General features: G+C 42.8%; 2 protein-coding genes across 7 annotated transcripts in view; one reads left to right on the plus strand and one right to left on the minus strand.

Annotated features, from left to right (window-relative positions):
* The first annotated feature begins 1,408 nt into the window (after positions 1-1,408).
* On the plus strand, positions 1,409-14,341 carry pja2 (praja ring finger ubiquitin ligase 2). Of its 4 annotated transcripts, none has more exons than XM_076284334.1 (9): positions 1,409-1,585; positions 2,674-2,862; positions 3,999-5,223; positions 7,791-7,964; positions 10,087-10,272; positions 10,617-10,728; positions 11,683-11,797; positions 13,159-13,274; positions 13,679-14,341. In XM_076284334.1, the coding sequence occupies exons 2-9, from the start codon at positions 2,676-2,678 to the stop codon at positions 13,802-13,804; spliced, it is 2,241 nt and encodes a 746-aa protein (XP_076140449.1). In that variant the 5' UTR covers positions 1,409-1,585; positions 2,674-2,675; the 3' UTR covers positions 13,805-14,341. The 4 variants fall into 4 exon arrangements, with proteins under 4 accessions (XP_076140449.1, XP_076140451.1, XP_076140450.1 ...); XM_076284335.1 differs by having other exon boundaries at positions 1,425-1,447; XM_076284336.1 differs by lacking the exon at positions 2,674-2,862.
* A 4,688-nt stretch (positions 14,342-19,029) lies between these two features.
* The window catches only part of fer (fer (fps/fes related) tyrosine kinase), a 34,839-nt gene continuing 30,920 nt past the window's right edge, over positions 19,030-22,948 (minus strand). For all 3 annotated transcript variants that reach the window (XM_076284340.1, XM_076284339.1, XM_076284338.1), the window contains 3 exons: positions 20,938-21,092; positions 20,308-20,430; positions 19,030-19,167 (listed from right to left, as the gene is read on the minus strand). In XM_076284340.1, coding sequence (XP_076140455.1) covers positions 19,031-19,167; positions 20,308-20,430; positions 20,938-21,092 — 415 coding nt within the window. In that variant the 3' untranslated portion in view covers position 19,030. The remainder of the gene's footprint in view (positions 19,168-20,307; positions 20,431-20,937; positions 21,093-22,948) is intronic.

The raw sequence follows: 22,948 nt of genomic DNA on the forward strand, positions 1-22,948 counted from the left end.
CTGAGGTAAATGTGCTTCTGCAACTACTCTGGCTTCACCCCCAGATGAAAGCCAAGAGTGCAAGCACTTTTTACTGACTGTCATTGAAGGTGGGGTGTCCCTGGTGCAGCACACAGGAGTCAGCAGTGTTGGTACCCACACTATCTCTTTCACTCCAACAGTTAGTGATGAGCCTGTTGTCAGCAAACACTTCTCTGCCAAATTGATGTTGGTGCGCCCTCTCAATACCTGGCCATCCGGTCAGCTGTCCTGGCATAGCACAGGTGATTCGCTCCACCACAGTTGCCATCCGCCGGTCACATGAATGAACATTCCCACTGACACATACGTACAGCATAAGTCGAAGCCACATCACACACAGACACAGCGGAGTTAGTGGACCACCCCCCTTGCATGCTAGATAATACGTCGCAAGTCATTTGGTTAGGTTTGAATTATATAAAATTTAAACAATCACCGTAATAGGCAGAATTCCACACTTATGCTGTTAAGGTTAGGCCTCTGCATTTTCCATCACTAAGGTGCAGGGATCTCAACTTTCATTGACCATGATGAGACATGCAAATGGCTTTATGCCACACATGCCTTATAGTTCATAGTCTAGAGAGAAAAAACAGACAGACTGAATAACAAAGGTGAGGTAGAAACTACTACAGAACTTCGACTGAGATTTCCATATTTAAATTTAGGCTACTTTTTTTTAATATATTGACCATTTCACTATGCATAACAACAATGATAAATGGATTACCTTTTTCATGAACATACCTTTTGTTTTTCGTGTTTCAAGTCAAGTCAATATTGCAAAAGCACCAAGGGAACACAAAACGTATTGCAAGGGAATGCAAAAGTATTACAAGAGAATGCAAAACTATTGCAAGGGAACATAAAGGAGCTCTAAAAATAAATATACATGTCCATTCGGAAGCTCAGTAACCTACTTATACGATTAGGCTTATTTTTTTGTCCGAAAATAGGCTAGATTCCTATTATTTTTGTAAGGGAAGACAGCCTATATATTTCCCAAAACTCAGGGACAGGTCACTCTATTTCTACTTATGTCTATTCATAAGTGTGTTTTTTTTATAAAGTGCTACAACATTTTATTTTTCACTGGCATATGGTGAACCTCTGCTGAAGTAACTAAAGAATTGTTTAAGTGAAGGTCTACTTGGATATGGGTTTTATTCAGGGAAAGCTAGATACAGACAGTATTTTGTATGTCTTTTTTCCTCTAATGCATGCATATCCATACTGTCTGGCTGTCTAGCCTGGTGTGTGTGTGTGTGTGTGTGAACTGTACACGTGGTATTACCATTTTATCCCCATAACCGATTATTTTTGCTGCGGCCTGATTGGTCAAATTCTGTCATATGACCCTGATGTTTGACTGTGACGCTGACAGCTCTGTACATCCTTAGCTTGCTAGCTGAATCCTCGGACGCAGGTAAAAAGGTTCTGGATAGATTACAACAGCTTAAAGTTGGCTAATATAAATGGTAGCTAAATAAACAGGTTATTTGCGAAACACATCCATGATTGCATGGAGAAGTCTGCTGTAATGTCTCCCTGTCGACTCGCCTAGGTAATGTATTTTTGTTGTTGTATGCCAGCCTTCCTTGTTTGGTAACAAATGCTAGCTAGGCACTTAGCTATCAACATTGAACAAGCTAACTGGCTACCATAGTTTGCTAGGCCCTTTTGCCAAGTTTGACTTTGTCTGCCGTGAGCTGTGTTCCGTTTTATACTTACTGCATCGAGTCGATGGGATTGCATTCAAATGTTTGCTAAATTGGCATTTGCCAGCAAATTCTATCTGTCCTTCGAGTGCACAATAGTGAAATGAGGAACAATGGCTCCTGTGTGTTTGTAGTCAGCCATGTCATGACAGACAGACTCGACCAGTGTTTGCATGCTAGCTAACCAAAGCGGCTATGCATGGAGTTTTAAAGTCTTAACGTTAATTTCTATCGTGGAAGCAGATCACTGTGTTCTCCAGAGATTGTGCGATTGAGTGAGTCATATTGACATGGACAACTAACTCGCGATTTGCATACAGAAGAACTGCAGAATTAATCAGCGTTAATACGATCTGTCAGGGAGTGCCTGGTTGACACATTTAGCTGGCGTAACTTCGTTAGGTGTTAAGCTAACATAAGCTTTGTGCTGATTAACACACCGTATTTTTCATTTAACAAGGTTTGTCTTTTAATAGCTAACGTTGTCTTCAGCGCTTGTGAATCGATGTCTTTGCCATGTATCACTGCATTTTTTGGTGCATAATGGCGTAGCGTTAAAAACATGACTCACTGACTGCAGGCATTTGGAGGTTCATTAGCCTAACCTCAGCCAAGTTATATCTTTGCAGAGGAAATTGTGAAAATAACGTCATGTATGGTAGCATGACATCGTAGTGAATGCGTTTGTTTTAAGTAAAGGAGATTAGTTAGAAAGGTAGTGAGTTATCTTCAAGCATTAAACAACTCTACTTTATTTACCAGTTTTTGGAAAACTTTGCACTTGGCAAAGTTATTACCCCTTAGTCATTTATACTTTGTCACAAATTTAGAACCTGCATGTCATGAGTTTTAGTCTTTGGGGTTATAACTTTGCTTGATGTCTCTGTTTTTCCTGCTGCTCTCACCTTCTTCACCCCGCCCTCGCCTTCCTAAGTTATGGGTCAGGAAGCTGGCAAGTCTGCCTGGCCCAAACCAGCTGGTGGCTATCAGACCATCACAGGAAGGAGGTACGGCAGGAGGCACGCCTACGTCACTTTCCGGCCAACCTCCAAATGCAGAGTCTCGTCTACTGAGGACAGACAGGAAATGGAGATGAACAGTGTCGAAGGCGAACGCTCCATAAGTGTGTATAGTGCATTTACTCCCATAATAATACATAGAAGCTAGACAAATCAGCACTGCACAGCTTGACTATAGCACCTTTTATACACAGAGAGATATTCTCTCTCTTTCTCTCTCTTGTTAGCTCAGCAAGGATATGGCACACCAGTTGTTATACACACAAAGATTCCTACTGAAAACTAGAAACTCCACGATATAACCATTAGACAATCTGTCGATGCATCTGACAGCAAAGAATGTGGATCGGATCAGAGTTTGAGTTTTATTTAAGATCAACTTTGGGTTACTTAACGGACCACTAAGCTTGCCTAGCATTGGATTTTTGTGTTTTAAACTTTGTTTAGTATTTGTTTTAATTTGTGCCGATAATTTTGTTGATGTGTCTGTAATGGACTTTCCAAATTAAGTGGTGCCTCTTGGTTAGTTCAGCATATGAGGCTGGCTTCTATAAATGCACACTGTAATCTTACTCTAGGGTTGCAGCAGACCTGAAGAAAGTGTTTTGTGTGTGGGCCATCACTCTCTGTGAGGTTCATTCATCTTAGTTTGTAGGTGTTGAGACGACAGCCTGTAGGAGTTGCAGATACCCCTGATCTTGCCTCATTATAAAAAATATTGAGGGAGCATTGCAGAGCAAAGGTAAATGGTTTTGATGTGCATTGTGGTGTTTTCAGAAATTTAAAAGACCTTCATAAATAACACACATTAGATGCTCTCTGATGCACAAAAAAACACTATTATACATCTTTGAGATTAACAAATTATGCAAAAATCCCTGAAATCAAGGCTGAAGGATCTTTTAAAAAGTTAGAAAGGCAATAAATCACAGCCATCATAAATGACTTCTTTGATAGAAAGATAAAATCCTTGATTTTTTTTCTTTTGCTGAGAATCTTTGGTCTTGTGCATTCATCTGCTTGAATTGTGATGTGGTGCAAATGGCTCCTCTTCACTTTCATTTCTGATGCTAAAAGGAAGACTGATTGATGGAGGCTTAGCATCCTGTAGACATATTTTTCTTCTCTTCTATATCAACTGGCATCAATGTGACTGCCAGTTGTTAAAGTGTTTGTATTTCAGACTGGAGGTATGTTAGTCTACAGTGTGCGTCTTCCTTATTCTGTTCTTTCTATTCAGCCACAAAAGGGAACATCTCCTCGATGCTGCATGCCATCTTCCCCGTCAACACTGTCCACCCGGAGCTACCTTCAAAGTCCAGCAAGGAGGCAGCCCCCACTAGGAAGCAGTCCTCCGGTCGGGGCGGCATGGAGGTGTCCTCTGGCATCCACCGCAAGAAGCTCAGGAGCGACCACGCGGTGGCCCCGGAGCCAATGCCCAGAGAGCGGGGCGCAGAGGCCAGCGCTTGGCCCTTAACGGGGGACGCGGACGAGAGGGTGGACGAAAGAAACACGGTTTCTCCCAACCCAAGCACCCTCAGCTTCGTCAACATCGACTCCTACGAGCCGGACAGCAGCGACGCCGAGGAGGATGATGGCGACGAGGATCGTGAGCTGGACGACTCGGGCGCCGACTCTGACCCGTCGGCCGGCCTGCAGAGGCGTCTGGACAGCATGATTAATGACCTGGGCAAGGACTTTGATTACCTGAACGGGCTGCACTCGTACCTGCGCAACAGACTGGGTGCCAGTGGTGGCGGAGAGGCCGACGTCGCCCCGTCCTCTTCGCAGGACGCATGCGGCGGCAGCAGGGACTCTGCGAAAGTTGCCCCGGAGGAGCTGTTGACCACAGCTCACGGAAGGACTCGCCGCGACTCGAACTGTGAAACTGTTTGCGCGTCCTCCGCGGACGCTGACATGGACAGATGCGGGGCGGGACCGCTGGACGCGAGTGGTTTAGAGGTCATGGGCTCATTTAAGGACGTTGAGAACGCAATGGACGCTCAGGGGTCATCTGCCGCCGCTGGTGCTGCTGCAGCTACCTCCGCAGAGATGGTGGTCCGGCCCAAAATCCGCAAACAGACCAGCGAGACGCACCTGGAGAAAAAGAGACCTTCGTCCACCACCTCTTCCTCCGCCCAGGCCGAGGAGGTGATGCCGTTTTGTGGCAGTGGAGCCGCCGCGGGGAGAAGCACTGGGAAGGTGAAATGCGGCTCGGCGCCACCGTTCTTCCTCACGCAGACGGAGAGGCCGGGCGCGGCGTTCCTCTTCGACCTCCCGAAGCCGGAGCGCTGCCGTGGCGGGAACAGCGTCGCACCGACGACGTCGAGGAGCCAGGAGAACGGCGCGTCGAGGAAAAGCCAAACGTCAAGGGCAGATGATGATGAGGAGGAGGAGGACGACTTCTGGGAAGACCTGGAAGAGTTCAGTGAGAAATGCGCTTCGGCCCGCAAGGGAGACGACAGGTAGGTCACTTACAGGCTAATATTCCCTCATCTCCGCATGTGTGTTCCACACTCTCAAGTAATCACTCTTTTAGAACTTTTATTTTTAGACTCTTAACTAGGCCTGCTCATTGGTTGTCTGATAAAAAAGCACTGTAGCCAGGAAGCTGCCTTCGTTTGAGTCTCCTGTTTACAGGCACACCTTCGACTGAACCATACAAGACCTCCATTGATCAGTTTTTCTCCTCTGTAATTATGCCCATGACCTTGGTGTGGATGATACCCCATGCATTACTGTGGTTCAGAAGGTCGTTTGTATGTGCACCACTCTTACTCCATAGTTCAGCGACTGACTCCATACTATCTGAGCAATTATGCACTACAGACAGGCCTATTACTACCACTAGCCTACCCTACTGCTGTTAGGCTACTGCTGCTGTTTTTGCCTTTTTTTTTATTTGCTTAATATGTGTGTTTAAAAAAGGAAGCTGTTTGTGTGTAGAGGAGTGTGCCTGGGCTTTGAGGGGCTGATGAATATGCCCCATTGATGTGGTGGAGGGGAGGTGTGGGGTGTTGAGTGAGGACTGAGGACTGAGGGTGTGCAGTCAGCCCTGTGCCTCGTGTTTGTGCTTACTCAGGCCACCGGCGCACATGACTGGAGGCGGCAGAGGTGGCTCTCTCTCGCTCTTAGCCGCTCACAGCTGCACTCCCAGCCGCACTTGGCCACTTAAGGCTCCCTCGCTAAGCAGATTAGGCGCTCACCTGCGAACTGCGCCTCACGTGTGTATGCTTGTGTCCCCTGTGTGTGTGTGTGTGTGTGTGTGTGTGTGTGTGTGGGTTCGAGTGAGGAGGGTGTCAATGGAGGGAGGGGTTGTTCACTGCACATGTAGGTGTGTTTATTTGCATCACAGTGTGGAAAAAAGTTTTTTTGTGTGCGTGTGTACAACCCCAAATCAGAAAAAGTTGGGACATTGTGTAAAATGCGAATTAACACAGAATGTAATAATCTGCAAATCTCATAAGCTCATATTTAGCTGCAAAAAGGACACAGACAACATATCAAATGTTGAAAATAACAAATTTGACTATTTCATGGAATATATGTTAATTTTGAATTTGATACCAGCAACACGTTTCAAAAAAATGTTGGGACGGGGGTAACAAAGTGCTGGAAGTTTTGGAATGATAAAGAAAACAAAAGAGGAGCTAATTAGGGTAACTGGCAACATGACTGGGTATGAAAAAGATACTCTCAGAAGTAAGAACTCTCAGAGTCTCTTAGAAGTAAAGATGTAGAGGTATCACTGTGTGTAAACCTGTGTGGACAAATGATAAAACAATGTAATTTGAATTCTTCTTAAAATGACGTGAAGTATTTGGGAAATTCATCATCTACAGTACATAATATCATTAAAATATTCAAAGAATCCAGAGAACTCTTGGCAAACAAAGCATAGAGCTAAAAAACAATATTGGATGGCCGTGGTCTTTTGGACCTCAGATGGCACTGCATTAAAACTAGACCAGATTTTCTGTAAAGAAAATCATTGTATGGGCTCAGGAAAACCTCAGATAACCATTGTCTATGAACTCTGTTTAATACTCAATTCAGAAATGCTTGTGTAAACTTTACCATGCAACAGCCAAAATATTATTTAGACATGATACAGAAATACCACTGTCTTCTCTGGGCCTGAGCTTGTTTAAAATGGACTGGGGGAAGGGAACGTGGAAAAAGGAATTTGCAATTCTTTTTGGAAATCATGGACTCATGTGGGTTAAAGAGGACAGGGGCTATCCAAGTATGCAACCTATCCAACTTGTTTTAGTACTCAGTTCGAAACCCAACATCTATGAGGGTGTGGTGTGTATTAGTGCCTACAGCATGGACATCTTGCACATCTGACAAGGCCCAATCAATTCTGAATGATGTATACAGGTTTTGAGCAACACATACTGCCATCCAGGCAATGTCTTTTCCAGGGAAGACCTTGAATATTTCCGGAAAACAATGCCAAAATTATTTCTGCACATATTTAAACAATATTACACCACAGAGGAAGACTCCAGGTGCTAAAATGGCCTGTCTGCAGTCCAGACCTGTCAAATTAGGTGCATCATGTTATGAAAAAATATGATTAAAAATATGATTAGGAATACCCCATACTGTTGAGCAACTGAAATCTTATATCGGGCAGGAATTGGACATTATCTCATTCTCAAAACTCTAGCAAATGGTCTCCTCAGTTCCTAAACATTTACAGAATTGTGTTAAATGAAGAGATGAAGCAGCACAGTGGTAAATATGCTCCCGTCCCAATTTTTTTTTAAACATATTGCTGGCATCAAATTCAAAATGAACCTATATTTTCCATGAAATAGTAAAAATCTTAATTTTTCAACATTTGATGTTGTCTATGTCCTTTTTGCTACTAAATATGGGTTTACGAGACTTGTATATTATAACCTGTTTTTATTTGCATTTTACACAACTTCCAAACTTTTTCTGATTTGGGGTTGTATGATTCTTTGTAAAATTGTGGTTGAATGCTTCTTGCATGCTCATATCCTCTGTGTGCGTGTTTCAGTTCGGAGTGCAGTGAGGGCGAGTGGTCGGCATCGTGGGCGTCGGACTCAGGCGTGGAGCCGGAGAGGCGCTCGAGCGAGGAGAGCTGGGAGACGCTACCCTGGCTGGACGAGCTGCCGACCGGGGAGCAGGAGTCCGGGGCCCAGACTTCCACACAGGCCCCCACCACTGACCAGTGAGCACTGCACCACACACATCACAATACAAAACACAACACAACATGCAAGAATACAACACAACACAACAGACAACACAATGTCCACAACACGCATAAGAATACAGTACACAAAATGCCATTTATCACATTATACTCTATTACCACTAGCATTAAATCACATACAGTACATTAACTAGCTCCTCAGACACACACACACACACACACACACACACACACACAGGATAATGTAAGGGGACGGCTCAGTATTGACCACCTCTCCCCACTAACATACACCACACAGACATGAGATTGCAGTGGCTGTTTTAGGGAACTTCCTGTTCCTCATTGCAGACACTGCTGCACATACATCACTTCCTGCAGTACCACAGACACAGTGCCACTACATTTGATTTGTTCCTTGTAGCCTTGTCTTCCAATTTGAATAAAATAAACAAGATTAGCTATCCGGAATCTGTGACTGCCTCTATTGCCTTTCCTTTTTTTTGTTACTATTCTAAAAAGTGTTATGGCTTTTACAGTTTATCGTTTTTTATATAATGTAGCAATAGTTTGTTTTCAGATGGATGTAGGCTATTCCACTTGTTTTTAACTTTGCCATTCACAACAGTGAGATTTATTATTCAGACAATTTTTTCAAAATAAACAAATGGGTGAATTAAGCAAGTCAACATGTACGTTACCCTGTGCTTGGATTACAACATATTTTTTGATTGAAACGAAGGCTTAACCAGGAATGACAAGATGTTGTAAGGTTTTACATCTAAAACTTGCAAGCGCAAGACCTCTAAAAATGTGTGTGTTCCCTAAGAGATACAGATAACATGCTCAGGGTTGCTCGAGTATAGCAACAGATTACATGTCGGCGACTTAGTTGCTGTCCACTACTGATTAGATTACAGACACTGCGTTTGGTGGTGTTCAGAAGTACTGTCAGACACACACACACACACACACACACATACACATACACACACACACACACACACTGTCCCTTGCACAGGCCTCCTCAAATTAGCAGTGCTACAGTCAGCAGGTAGTAGAGCTGGAGAGTTTGCCATAGGTCGGTCATCCTACAGCTCTAGAGGAGACGCGAGCCAAACACACACACACACACACACACACACGCACATGCACACACACACATACACACACGCACACGCACACACAGTAGTGCTAACGGGGCGGCCATTTTCCCATACATGGATTAAGCCTAGTCCTAGACTAAAGTCATTTTTCAGTGTAAATCTCAGTTGAAGCTGTCTTTTAGTCCAGGACTGGGTTTAGTCCATGTATAGCACTATGGCCCATAAAGAATAGCTCCTGTAAAAGTTCTCACTGATTAAACATCATACTTTAGAGTATAACAAAATTGGGCTGCATGGAATGGTATTATTGAATTACAACAAGCCAAACCCTACACTACCCACACCACAACTCTTATTAGATTACAGTGTATTGTATTAGATTACTTGACGTAGCATTACAGTCAGTGTGGCATTCCACTGTCTGTGGTGCTTTACACTGCATTATATTTGATTTTGTCGCACATTAGTTTTAGATTTGTTGCTAGAGCTGCAGAAACAGCCATTTCATCAGTAGAAAAGGGTGCAAATAATCATTAAAGTACTGTGACCGTGAGGACACTTTGTCCCAGCTGTTGTGACAAATGAATGTGATAAAAAAAAAGGGTTGCCACTGTTCCCTTTTGCGTCAGTGCTTTGTGATAACTTTTTTAAATGGTTTGTTTTCGGCATATCTACTTTTGGCTCATAGTTTTATCCAAATCAGCCTGTCATATAGAGAATGTTTTTATGTCATCTCTAAATACACTGGGACAGTGTATTTGAATATGTGTTTATTTTAAGGTTCTTGCTGTATAATGCTGTTTTAATTATGATGTTATCTAATAGCAAATTGTCGGCTAGCTTTTCATGTTTTTGTCACTACATTCTTGAAGATCACTCAAGGAATAATTGATTGAATGAATGAATTAATGCATTTTAGACTACTCTGAAAAAAACTCTGATGTTTATGAGCTTTTGTTTGGTCTTGAACGAATGAAAGAATTGACCAGTGGTCCTGAAACACACCGGTTTCGGTGTTCCGGTGCGTTCCGCAGGGACCAGGCTCCGCTGGAGGAGGGCGAGATACCGTGGCTGTTGGACAATGAGGAGACGGGCAGCAGCAGTGACGAGGAGCCAGACGGCCTCAGCCACTTTGTGCACCCTGGACTCTTTATCCTGGATGGCAACAACAACCTAGAGGACGACTCCAGCGTCAGCGAGGACCTGGACACAGAGTGGAGGTTGGTGCCGTGGATGTGAGGGAGACCCTGGGAATGTTGCGTTTGAGTCTGTGTTGACTATTGCTTTCCAGTTTGAGTCTGTGTTGACTTATCGCTTTTCAGTTTGAGTTTGTGTTGACATGTGTTTTGAGCTTACAGAATTCATTGGTGTCCATAAACTACCTGAAGGAGGATTAACTTTGGCTAACGGATTAGATGTCCATTATTGTTTAATGCACTGGATATAAAAAAACACACACGCACGCACGCGCATGTACCAACACACACAAGCACAACCACACCTGCCTGTATGTGAATTGAGGACTGCTGTGTGAGTAATGCTGAAAATGTCCCCTGGTTCTCAGGTTGTTGAATGACTTTGGCGAGGGCTTCGGCATGGCCCAGGCCATGTCCTATGTGGACCCCCAGCTGCTCACCTACATGGCGTTGGAAGAGAGGCTGGCCCAAGCCATGGAGGTAGGGCTGCTTGGCTGCTTGGGTGATTTGTAGTAATGCAGAGCATTTTTTTTCAGCAGTTGAACCAGTTCCCAAGAGGAAAAATGTGTTCTGGATGTTTACATTGTCGCAGAGTCAGTTTTCATTCATAATTCCTTGTATTTTTTCCACTCTGAGTATTATAAACAGAACTCAAGGAAAATGACATAAACATGTATATTCTTACATAGTGAGCACAGACTTTGGATTGTAAGGATAAAAAAAAAAAGAAAAACTTCAGTAAAAAACGTTCAGTATGACAACACTGGCAGTTTGTGACTGAGCACTGCAGTATGTCCTGGAGGGGGGGAAATCTGTCTTAGCATCTGTGCTCCCTTGCTCTTCTCTGTAAATTAGATTTGATCAATACTGTGAGTTCCTTGTTCCAAACTTAGATAAATAAAACCCCCTGTTCTGCCTCCACCTCGCCTGCTGCGGCTTCTTGAATAAAAAAATGACCATGTCAGCGATGATCTAAGTGCCCGATTAAATAAGGGGACTCCACGCGACCGGATCTGAGCACTCAAGCTTTGCCCATCATAAGACAGAAGTGGCATAACCAGACAGCGGCCATTTCATTTCATTCCATCCACACAACAGTAGTCTGTCCTTATTGTTACTAAACAGACTTAATTCAGTCTCAATTGCAGTCTGAGGTGGGTGTGTGTTTTATTGCGTAGGGTTGATGGCGAGAGCTGACTTGCGAAATAAGCGGTTGTAGAAAAGAGGTTCATTTTGACAAAAATGTCTGCCACTGTTCTTTATAACGGGCAAAAGTCTTTAGGCATGAAATACACTCATAGAAGCCTAGCCACTAAAAAAACATTGTATTGTGTTGGGTTGTATATTGTGTTGTATTGTGTTGGGCTGTGTATTGTGTTGGGTTGTATGTAGGATGTGATGGTAGTGACGGTGGACTCTGTGTGGTGATTTCAGGCGGCGCTGGCCCACCTGGAGTCTTTGGCTATTGAGGTGGAGCAGGCCCACCCGCCTGCCACCGAACAAATCATCGAGTGCCTGCCGCAGATCACCGTCGAGGACGACCACAGTGGTAGGTGCAGTCTATTCGAATCCCTCCTGAGACTTTTTGCTCTCTCTCTCTCTCTCTCTCTCTCTCTCTCTCTCTCTCTCTCTCTCTCTCTCTCTCTCTCTCTCTCTCTCTCTCTCTCTCTCTCTCTCTCTCTCTCTCTCTCTCTCTCTCTCTCTCTCTCTCTCTCTCTCTCTCTCTCTCTCTCTCTCTCTCTCTCTCTCTCTCTCTCAGAGGTATTGTCTTCCCAAATCGTGATTGATAATTGGAAGCATGTGAAGCTGAAATATGATTATTACCTTAGCGTATTCACATAATGGCATCCTGCTAGCCTAGAGTCAGCATTATGCCTCTTCAAAAGTAAAGCTTTAGCTTGGAAAACTACTCCGGAAAAGCACCAGTCCACAGTAGGGAATGAGAAGCTTTCGATCCATCAGTTTGACTCATGAGGGACCATGCAAAGAAAAATGGATTAAATCCGTAAAAAAAAAAAAAGGTTCTGCGGTATACTAGGTGATGTATGAAATATCATTCCAATTGAAAAATTCAAGTCGATATTCACATTTTTTTCTTCTTCCACAAAAAGGATATGATGTCATGATGAGGAAGAACTTATGCAAGCAGCATCTGCATGTGCACAGCAGGAGTGCTTTATAAATCTCAGAGGGAAATGTATTTTCAGACACTAAGGTTTATAGTGCACGGTGCACAGTCTGTTTGCCTCTATAAATCAGACTACTGGCTAAATTGCCTCCATTTCAGCTCCAAAGGACTCAAATGAATGGTTCAAGGTGAAAGATTCTACGCTTTTGGATGAAGGAGTTTGGTTGGGTGCTGAATGGTGTTTTTGGATTTTGGTGGTTTTTATTGCGTTCTGTTTCTAAACTGAGCCAACATTAGGATGACTTGACTGCAGATGAATTTTGAAGGGCTGGGAGATCCTGAAGACATTTATCGATTAAAAAGAAACAGATCTATACACAGAAAAACTATGAAAGTATGATGAATACGTTTCAAAGTCCTTGCAAATCTTGAGGTGTAGATATGGGTTGAATAGTCTTTGTTCTTCAGGAGGTGTCCTCTCACCTCATCCCCTCATGGTTACTCTCACAGTGAATACCCAAGGAGAGGTCCCCAATTAAATCACTAAAGAGTTTGCACACAGTAGTGAGATATTTGGGAGCAACATGTGTCCCCACTCATCTCCCTTCTCCCCCATCCTGATATTTGTTCTGTCTATGTACATTTGGTATTTCCAGTATTTTCCTGCATACACCCCCCCCCCCCCCCCCTCTTGCCCTCTGGTCATGTCTCTCTTTTCCTTTGTCTGTCTTTTGTCTGTTTCTTACATTCTCTCTCTCTTTGTCTGGGTTGTAATTTTTTAGGCCAGGAGCAGTGCTGTGCCATCTGCTGCTGCGAGTACGTCAACGGCGAGATCGCAACCCAGCTGCCGTGCCACCACATGTTCCACAAGCTCTGTGTCACCCTCTGGCTCAGGAAGGTCAGTGCTCCTGTGTGTGTGTGTGTGTGTGTGTACGCGTACGCGTGACTGAGAGTGACAGAGACAGAACCAGAGAAAGGGCCAGAAGGCCAAGGACTGTAATGCAGCTAAACCACATCTGATGATGGTAATGATGCGAGCGTAATCAGTGTAATCATAGTGTGGATGGATTCAATTATAGGTAGCCTTCTACTATCGGTGGCAAATGAGAGCCTTGCAGCCCCACTCAAACAATCAAGGTACAGTGTAACAAAGACATGTTTGGGCAGCAATAAGTACTACCTCCACAGAATTAGTGCAGCAATAAGTACTACTCGCATAGCATCGCCAGTGACTGTTCTAGAAGGGGGGATTCACATTTTGGTGATGTGTAATCAATGGTCTCGTTGCTTTGTGTTCTCCAGTCAGGGACCTGTCCAGTGTGCCGTCACGTGCTGACCCCTGCCCAGGCAGAGCACCCTGTCCACACGTCCTTCACATCCGAGCAGGACGGCCCCCCGTCCAACCACAGCGCGGGCGGAACGCGATGAACCCCGGGAAGGAAAAGAAAAGCAAACACAAACAAACAAACAAACGATGCAATTGCTCTAGCACACACTGAAAACGCTTCTTTGTGAATGTTGGGAGAATTTTCATCACATGTTATCAACGATGCCCCAGAGGGCAGTTATGGCTCCTGAGTCAACTGATCAGTTATGATCACTCTTTTCCCCCCCCCCTTTCTTTCTTGTAGATTATTTTTCCATGTTCCAGTTTAAAAAAAAAAAAGCATGGGTGAGCAATCTGCAGTTGTTCCGTGAGGGAAAATGACAACCACATGTATTCATAGCACCCTTAAAATGAAGCTTTTGTTCATTGAAATGTAAAAAAAAAAAAAGAATATGGAAAAGATACTGTCATTTCAGCTTTTGATTAACATCTGATTTTTACACGTGTTTAGAGGGGGGAAAAAAGAAAAACAATGCAAGACACAGCAAAACAGTGCTTATTATGTTACCGTAATGTATGTTTCAATTCCTGTATCATTTCAGAAATCCAGCACGAAATAAACATGGTAGTGGGAATCAGTTGGTTGCTTTTTTTAAATTTTATTTTATTTTTCAAAAATCACACGAAATTCTTGTTGATTTCAAAGAGAAAAACAACCACACACTACAGTCTGTATTAAATGAAAATTCCATCATCACATGGAATTGTGTACTGAAAAATATTTTCTTTTAATATTGGAAGGTGGTCTCATGACATGACCCTCACTGATGGATTTCTGATGGCCATGGCAATTGTGAGAAATTCAATGACAGATTTTCCCACACAATATGTGTGTGTCTTCAATCATAAAGCAAAGGTAAATCCACCAGCTTTCTACAAAGGGCCACCCATTCCCTCCACCACACAATACCTCAGGTGAAGTGTTCATGGGCAGCGGAAGGTAATGTAGACGAGAAGAGCCCTTCAGTGGTTTTATGGTCCTCATTACAGAATCAATCAGTATGGTATTGAATTCCACCTCTCCAACTGGAGTTCATAGCAAGGTTGAGGTGGAGCATTCGCAGGAATTCAAACACTTCAATAACCCCCTGGATTAGGGACTCCAGTATGTGCTCTCTGCTTTCCATCTCGGCAAGATGGACTGTGAATTGTGAATATACACGTTGTGCCTGTGTACCGCTAAATCTTATTGGCAATAGATGGTTCATCCACATTCATGCAGAACTGAGTGATTGCCATGATGGTACACGTGAGAAACACAATCTAAAGGGAGTCCAGTGACATTTGTGGGAGGAAACCTCATCATATACTGGAATTGTATGGCCTTGCCTTTAGAGTGACCCAGTTGAATACAAAGAAGAAATCAGGACACAAAGGTATAGGAACATGAGAACATGTCTAGCATAGCAGACAAAGCAGTGGTCGTGTCCATTACCCAGCTTTTGTGTTATGCCATCCTAATCCTTTTATACGTTTCTATGGCTCAAATGGAGGAGCTTCTCATGGAGCAGAGCGCTAACAACACCCCAAGATCATGGACTCAATACTCCTGTAAAACTTTGCTATTGATCAGTCGCTTTTGATTAAACAGTTTGCTAAATGAATGAAAGTATTGGCTAATCTAAATCCACAGGATCCTACTGGCAAACCTATCGGGGCTTTGAAAAAAAAACAAAAAAAAAAACAAGTTTTAGTTAATAACAATAAAAACAGATTCTGAAAGAGCCAAGAAAAACATTTATTGCAAGTGTACAACATAAACATGAACAAATATGGTCACCATGGTAGAAGTGCCCATTTTCAGAGCTGTAACAGGAAAAGTCAAGAATTAAAGAAAACAGAAATCAATACAATTTTAGATCAAAAGGAAATCACTTATTCGAATGGGAGCTAATTTGACAGGTTTGGTTCACTTTGAACAAAGAATTGCCAGTTATTTTTTAATATATGTCAATTCTTTTCAGTCTTTTAAGTCCAGTGTATTCTCTTTATAAGGAATGGTTTGAAGTAATTGGGCTTCAATATTAATTGAGCAACAGTATTTTGACTTGTGTGAAGGTCATTTTTGTTTTGTTTTTTTGTCTGTTTTTCGGCCAAAAGTGCAATCAAATATAAAAGGTCTCTTTTGTGGACATAAATATTCCAGCTCTTTAAATTAATCTTTTAAATTTCTGCATCAAATAGAAATGATAGACAAGAGGAATCTCAGAAATACACATACTTAAAATATGCCTAGGAGTATATATTTGAATAATTCAGAACAATAAGACACTCGTACTGAATTGGACATGATATGAACAAGGCCTGGGAACGATCAGTAATTCACAAAACTACTATGATTTGATCTGTGCACCAATATTTGGCCAGCGCTATATATTTTTTTTTCTTTTTTTTTCCAATAGGAATTGGGGTAATAAACAAATGAAACAAATGTTTGTGTATGTTTACAGTCAGAAATATGAAAAAGACAAAAAGATACAACCACTGTGATGCCTTTAAATCTATATGGTGTACAACAAATACTGGCAAATACTTTTATACAATGGACAGCAGGAGTTATGGCAAATAATACAAAAGCAATGATAAAAATGCTAAGAATACTATTATAGTATCTCAAATAAATAAAATGAAAACAAAATAACAAACTACAGGCAGAATTCTATTTTGTGTTAAGATGAGCCAAGTCACCCAGTAGTTATAATGCAAGCTCACACGCCTAATTTTGCCGATACAATTTTTGATAATAATTTTTTACATTTTATTTTATGGAATCTGTTGAATACTAAACCAAATCAAGGCTGCACTCTACAGTAGTTACAATAATGTTCTGGAACTCTCAAATGTGATGTGCATCGTCTCTGCACAAACGTAGAGAAATGCAATGTCTCCACATAGATGCTTAGTTTAACCTTGATGAACCAAACAAATGCAATAGGGAAAAATGTTCATGATGCTATGGTCTGAGCTGCTGTTACTACATCCGACATGTAAATATTCACACTACTGTCAGTTTACCAGAGAGAGTTTTTCCTTTCTCTTTGTGAAGCACATTATCGGAGGCAACATGTTTTTTTTTACGTATAAATGTGTAGAAAAAAAAGTCATAACATTCTTTTTTGCTTAGTATTAGAAAAAAACTGAACTAATAAAATAGTAAGAAATCTACAAGGTATTTACAAAATACAGAGGAAATTAAGTTTTGAGTAAACCTTTAAGGAGAGAAAGAGAGAGAGAGATAGGAGAAAGTCAGTCCACTAACCTCATATGAATGACACGTTTATGTGACTTGGAAATTCAAGGAAGTCTCTTAAAAAGATGCACTTGAGGAGCGTGCACAGATGGCCCGTCAAACTTTGGCTAATAAAAGACAAGGACAAAATGGCACCTGGGTAGTTCTTGGAACGATATCACCATCATTGTGATATATTTGACAAAAAAAGCCATTTTTATGATTCACTAGCAGATGGTCATATAATACTTGTAAATGAACAGGATGCTTGTGATGGAAATTTTCTTCTTTAAACCAAACAAAACAAAAAAACAAATTTACATTTAAATTTCATAAAATATCAAATACGGTTTACAATTTTGGTCTTGTGCATCAAAGACAAACAATCCTTGGTGGAAATAGCACATGTACATTAACATATAGAAACATAGGCTGCCATGAAGCCAGGAAGTGGCTTTGGTCACATATGACAGACACTAGACTCTGAGCAGTTTGTTATGGTGAAACAAACCAGGTATATTTTTGAAAATGGCACAATGCAAACTCCGATAACCTAAGCTGTAGAATATGAGACTTGATCAACAACTACTTTGGATTAAAATCCTTGGGGGGGGGGGGGGCACACAAACAATCTGCTTATACTTAAATACTTAGTATTTTCACATGAAGACCTGCAATGTATGACTATCTGAAAGTGTAACAAGCTTTGCGTTAAGGGCCTATAGCTGCAGTTTAAAAGTGAGGATTGTTTGAAAAGAATTGCACTTAGAACCTACAGTGAGCTTCGCTCAGCTCATACCTTTGAAGTGCTACACTCCTGGAAACAGAAACTCTGGGATAACTCATGTTAACGCACACAAAACAACAGCAATGCTGGCCAAACCCAGCTCCGTCGCACTCTATACATATTTTTTTCTATGCTGCCTGTGATTTCCTGACTGTGAGGAGGCCAACAAGCACTTTAAAAAAAGAAGCTCTCACAGTCTGTTCTTTGAACAGCCATTCATTTGAGAGGCCTGCTAAGATCATCAGCACATGCTGCAAATGGAGCGTGACATTCAACCATTAGCACAACTAATACTGGGAGATGAGTCTATGGATGGGATTTTAAAAGGGGATGGGGCGCATTTTAACAAGCCTAACAGGCCGATGATGAAGGGCTATTATGATCGCCGTAATTAATTTCAATCCACATTTTCCTGTCTCGCCTCTGATTCACATGATTCTCAGGGAATGTGAGTCTCCCTGAAACAGACTACACTACGTCATCTTACAAGGACTTATTGCATCTGTGAGCTTAGATACCTCTGCTGCTGTAGAGTGGACATTCAGAGAATTTGGTGCTGTATTCTATTCCAACAACTCCTTAAAATACTTAATTCAAAGAGAATCAATACCATTTTCATCCCAAAACAGGCGTAAATACAAAAAGGCCTAACCACAAAATAGTCAGTTATCAAACCTTACATTCATCAGGCTTTTTTTGTTGCATCCATTTCCTCCATGTTCGTCAAGACAAATTGGAGACGCGTTGTTATGAGGTCAGAAAATTGAGTACTGTTGTCTAACAGTAACAGGCTGGGAATACTGGAGAACACAATCCTACTTGAAGGGAAAACCTGAAAGTTGTCCTGACTTTTTATACACCCATGTATCAACTGGCGAACATCCTGTGATCAACCGTGGTTTTAAAAAAGAAGGCAAATGACCTTAACAGAAAGCAGAACACCTTATCAAAAATACTGTAATTCTGGCTAAGTATAGGGCTATATAGGTGACACAAGAGACCTCCTTGAAAATGGCTCAAGACAGCTGTTGCATAGGAAAATTTCACACAGTGATTATGTAACAAACAAACAAAACAAAACAAACAAAACAAAGGAGTAATAGTGTTGTTGAGGCTGAAACATTCTAGATGTTTCACAAGCTGGAGAGGAAGCACCTGGGCGTCACCCCTGGGCTACATCCTTTCCCCTTACCCATCCCCCCACCCCACCCCACCCCACCCCAATGCCCCATCCCACCCCCCACCCCTGGGCTACTTTTTCTTAATTGAGGCCAGCTCCTTCTGAATGTCGGCGAACTTGGGCCGATTCTCGGGCTTGTACTCCCAGCAGCGCTGCATGATCTTGTAAACCTCCTCTGGGCACTTCTGTGGACAGGACATTCTGTAGCCTGCATCAGGGAAGGCAACAGGGACGAGGAAGATGGAGAGAGAGAGAGAGAAAGGGAAAGGGAGAGAGAAAGAGTGAGAGGGAGGGAAGGAAGGGGATCGAGAGAGCGTGTGAGAGAGAAAAGGGTAAAAAGTTAGTGTGAATATGAGAAGTTGCATTTGGACCTGCAGATAAAAATATCTTTAATACAGCTAAACACAGCTGCTTCCTGGGTAAACAGGACCCTGTTTGTGTGAGAGAGAGAAATAGTGAGTGAGTGAGTGAGTGAGTAAGTGTGTGAGAGAGAGAGAGAGTGATTACAGGTAACATTATAAATGTGTTTGTTTGGATCACTCTCCCTTTTTTCCACTCTAAAAACATAACTGCACCAAATTAACCGCACAGAAAGGCTAATCAGCGCCTACAGCCCTTTCATCACCTTCCAGTTTCCCTCTTTCTGTCTCACAGCCACTTGCTTTTTAGAGAGTCTACAATGCACCATCTCATATTTGCCTCACTCTAAGACAGATAAAGCATGACCAGTTAAAATGCCTTTGGCTCATCATCAATTACATATCTGCCACAGCCATCCATTAGCAAAACCCATACTGATGAATGACACTGGCCTGAGACGTAATTGGATGATGGATGGATGTACTAAAGCGCTCTGAAGTTCTGAGAGGACTCCTATCTATAATCTATAACCCAAAATTGGTATGCGTCCTTTCGAGATGTCTTCAAGTATTCCACGTATTGTTTTGTCTGGGTCGGAGGCAATGAAATATGAAAAAGATAATATTATTTCTGGTCTCAAGTTGTTGTTGCGTGGTTACCAGCAAACAAACAAACAAGCTGCAAAGGTGACCAGACAATGAAGGAGAGCGTAACCGTCTGGGGCAGCACATAAAACTGTTTTGTCTCCGAAGGAGGCTATAAACTGTGACACTGAAAGACATTCATTAAATTTAATTGACCTGGACCCTGTTTCCCCAAAACATCATAAGACTGCAATCAGTGTAAACTGACGACAGGAGACGACGGCGTTTGGGACCATTTGTCCAACTTGCTATGATCTTGATAATGCAAGGCCTTATGTTGAACTTGAAACAACTGATTAGCAATCATAGCAGTCAAGCCAGGGAATAGCAGCCCCCATGCTTACCTTTTTCAACTTGTTCTCGAGCTTGCTGATTGGTCATCCCAGGGTAGGGACACACCCCAAGGCTAAATGTCTCCCACAGAAGGATCCCGTAGCTCCAAATGTCACTCTCTGAGCTGTATCTCCCTGGAGGGGGACGAGTGGACAATACATTTATGTTATGTCACTACACACATTGTATTGCCATTACACAGATCATTCAGTGCATCACCATCATATTACATATTACATCAATATTACATTGCCATGTGGCAATTGGGGCAATTGTTCATATACACGTTGGGAAAAAAGTATGCTTGTGGATTTAAGCGTTTTAGTTTGAAATGTGGCTGGTAGGTTTATACTGGTACGTTATACTGGTCCTTTAGCGATATAATATTAAACACACGCCAACACATTATGCTTCCTCATAACGTAAAGGAGATGCCCAGCCTAACGTTGTTAATGTAGCCCATCAGGCAGGGGAGCCAATGACTGCAGAAAATAAGGGACGTTATGAGGGCACAGGGAGATAAAGATGAGATTTTAAGGTGTCTGCCATTGATTCTGGCCATGGTCGTAAATAAACTCATAATCCATCTCATTTGGTTTTAACGAGTGTGTGTGTGTTTGGGGGGGTGGGGGTGGTCTCACCATAATTCAGAGCCTCTGGGGCGGTCCATTTAATGGGGATCTGTTTGAGGCCTGATGACGAGTAGATGCCATCGTCCTCTTGCCTGGACATCCCAAAGTCGCTGATCTTCAGCACGTTGCTGTCCCCCACCAGGCAGTTACGGGCCGCCAGGTCCCTGGGAGAGATGGAAGTCAAGAGAGACATGGACAGAGAGAGAGAGAGAGAGAGAGAGAGAGAGAGAGAGAGAGAAGGAAAGAAAAAGAAAAAAAGAAGATAGCAAGGAAGTGAGGGAAGAAAAGAATCAGGCAGTTGGAAAGATAGTTATAAAAAAAGAAGGGAGAAAAGACGGGAGAGATGAGAGAGAGGGAGAGAGAGACAGAGTGAGGGAGGAAGAAAGATTTATGAACACCGTCACAATGTGTTCCCTCCCTAACCCCTCTCTGTCCCTCATCAGGGCTGTGGGTAACAGTTGAGATCACACTGTGATTGGAGTCAAAGGTCGGCTGAATAGCGCAGGCCAGCCTTCGCTGTGTGCGCGCCCCACCTCCAGGGAAGGTTTCTGCAGCTGACACGGAAATCACACTCAGCCTCTCGCTGAGAGAAAGTGTGTTGTCAAGAACACCCCAATGTTTGCAAGCCAACCTCACCCAACTAGTGGCAGAGTCTGCATCAGAACTGAAACCAGAGTCTATCAAGCGGTTACAGCTTCTCCCACGCTGCTGAAAAAGATCATTGTCAATGGGTCATAGGCAAGAAAATGATGGCTCTCACCAAAAATTACTTCTATTTGCAAATAGAATTCCAAGTCTTGAGAGATTTGAGATGATACAAAAACAGTCAGGGGTTATGTTGCTTGGTAGGCTGAGTGCATTGGAGAAGCTGTTGCCCACCCTGCCTCCAATCTATGCTTCCATCCACATTATAAACCTCTGGTGGATTAGCAGTTTCAACAGCATGGGTCAGATGCAGAACTCAGTACAAAAAAGCAGAATCTCAACCACACACAAAACACACTTGTACCATGTGGTTTGTTTGCATAGATTTTTTTTTTTACTACAAGTACTGTAATGTATTCATTTGACGGTGAATTATGTTTCAATTTTGCATTAGAATGGAGAATCCATGTCATGTGCGGGTGGGCACATTCCTTCTAAAAAAAAACGGATTTGGGATAAATCCCCCCCCGGGGTCCATTACACTGGTGACTAAATTGGACCCATGCTATTTTGGAGGCCGTCCAGTTCAGTTTTGAGCCACTATGTACAAATTGCCAAAGAGAGGGACTGAAAGCACCCATTTAGGCAGGGGGCAGGTTGTGGAAGTGATGGTGTGTGTGTGTGTGTGTCACCAACTGGCAGTGTTGGCGTGGCAACAGGGGGGTGAGCGAACTGGCTGGCACTTGCCCACTGATGATGGGTGGGGGGGGGTGGGTGGCCAGAGAGGGCACAAAGTCTGGAGCAGCTTCAGTTGACAGATGCTGACCAGACTGGCAGTCGGGGCGAATATTGAAGGGGGGGGGGGGGGTTTAGGGTATTAAAGAGAGGCATGTTGGCTGGGGTGGGGTGGGGGGTTGGCGGGGGGGAGCTGGCCGGTAGATGGGTCACGCGAAGGACAGAGGATGTGCCTGCCCAAGGGTTTGCGGAAATTAATTTTCACAGCGACACAACAAGCCATAGCTGCCAAGAGATATTTGGCTGGCCTCAATTTTAATAAAACATCGTCCTTCTGCCTATTTACATCTATAGAATGAAGAGAAAACAAGCAACATTAATAATGACCATCCTTCCTCTTGAGCACATTACGTCACAACAGCTTCTGTTTGGAATGACACAATGACAACAAATACACACTCCGAGAGAGCAGTGTGCTTTCATTTTATCCACTAATACAAACTAGCAATCATAAATGACCTGGTTGGTCATTTCCATAGAGGTGAATTCAAGTGTGCAGCTATAGCTATGCACAACACCTGAGAATTGGAATTGCAGAGGTAGAAAGTAAGTAAGTAAAATGTATTTTTATAGCACATTT

This window comes from Alosa pseudoharengus, unplaced genomic scaffold, assembly GCF_046254945.1.
Source record: "Alosa pseudoharengus isolate Yale_2024_CS ecotype anadromous, Long Island Sound unplaced genomic scaffold, YU_APseudo_1.1 YU_APseudo_1.1_scf_14, whole genome shotgun sequence".
Taxonomy (NCBI): domain Eukaryota; kingdom Metazoa; phylum Chordata; class Actinopteri; order Clupeiformes; family Clupeidae; genus Alosa; species Alosa pseudoharengus.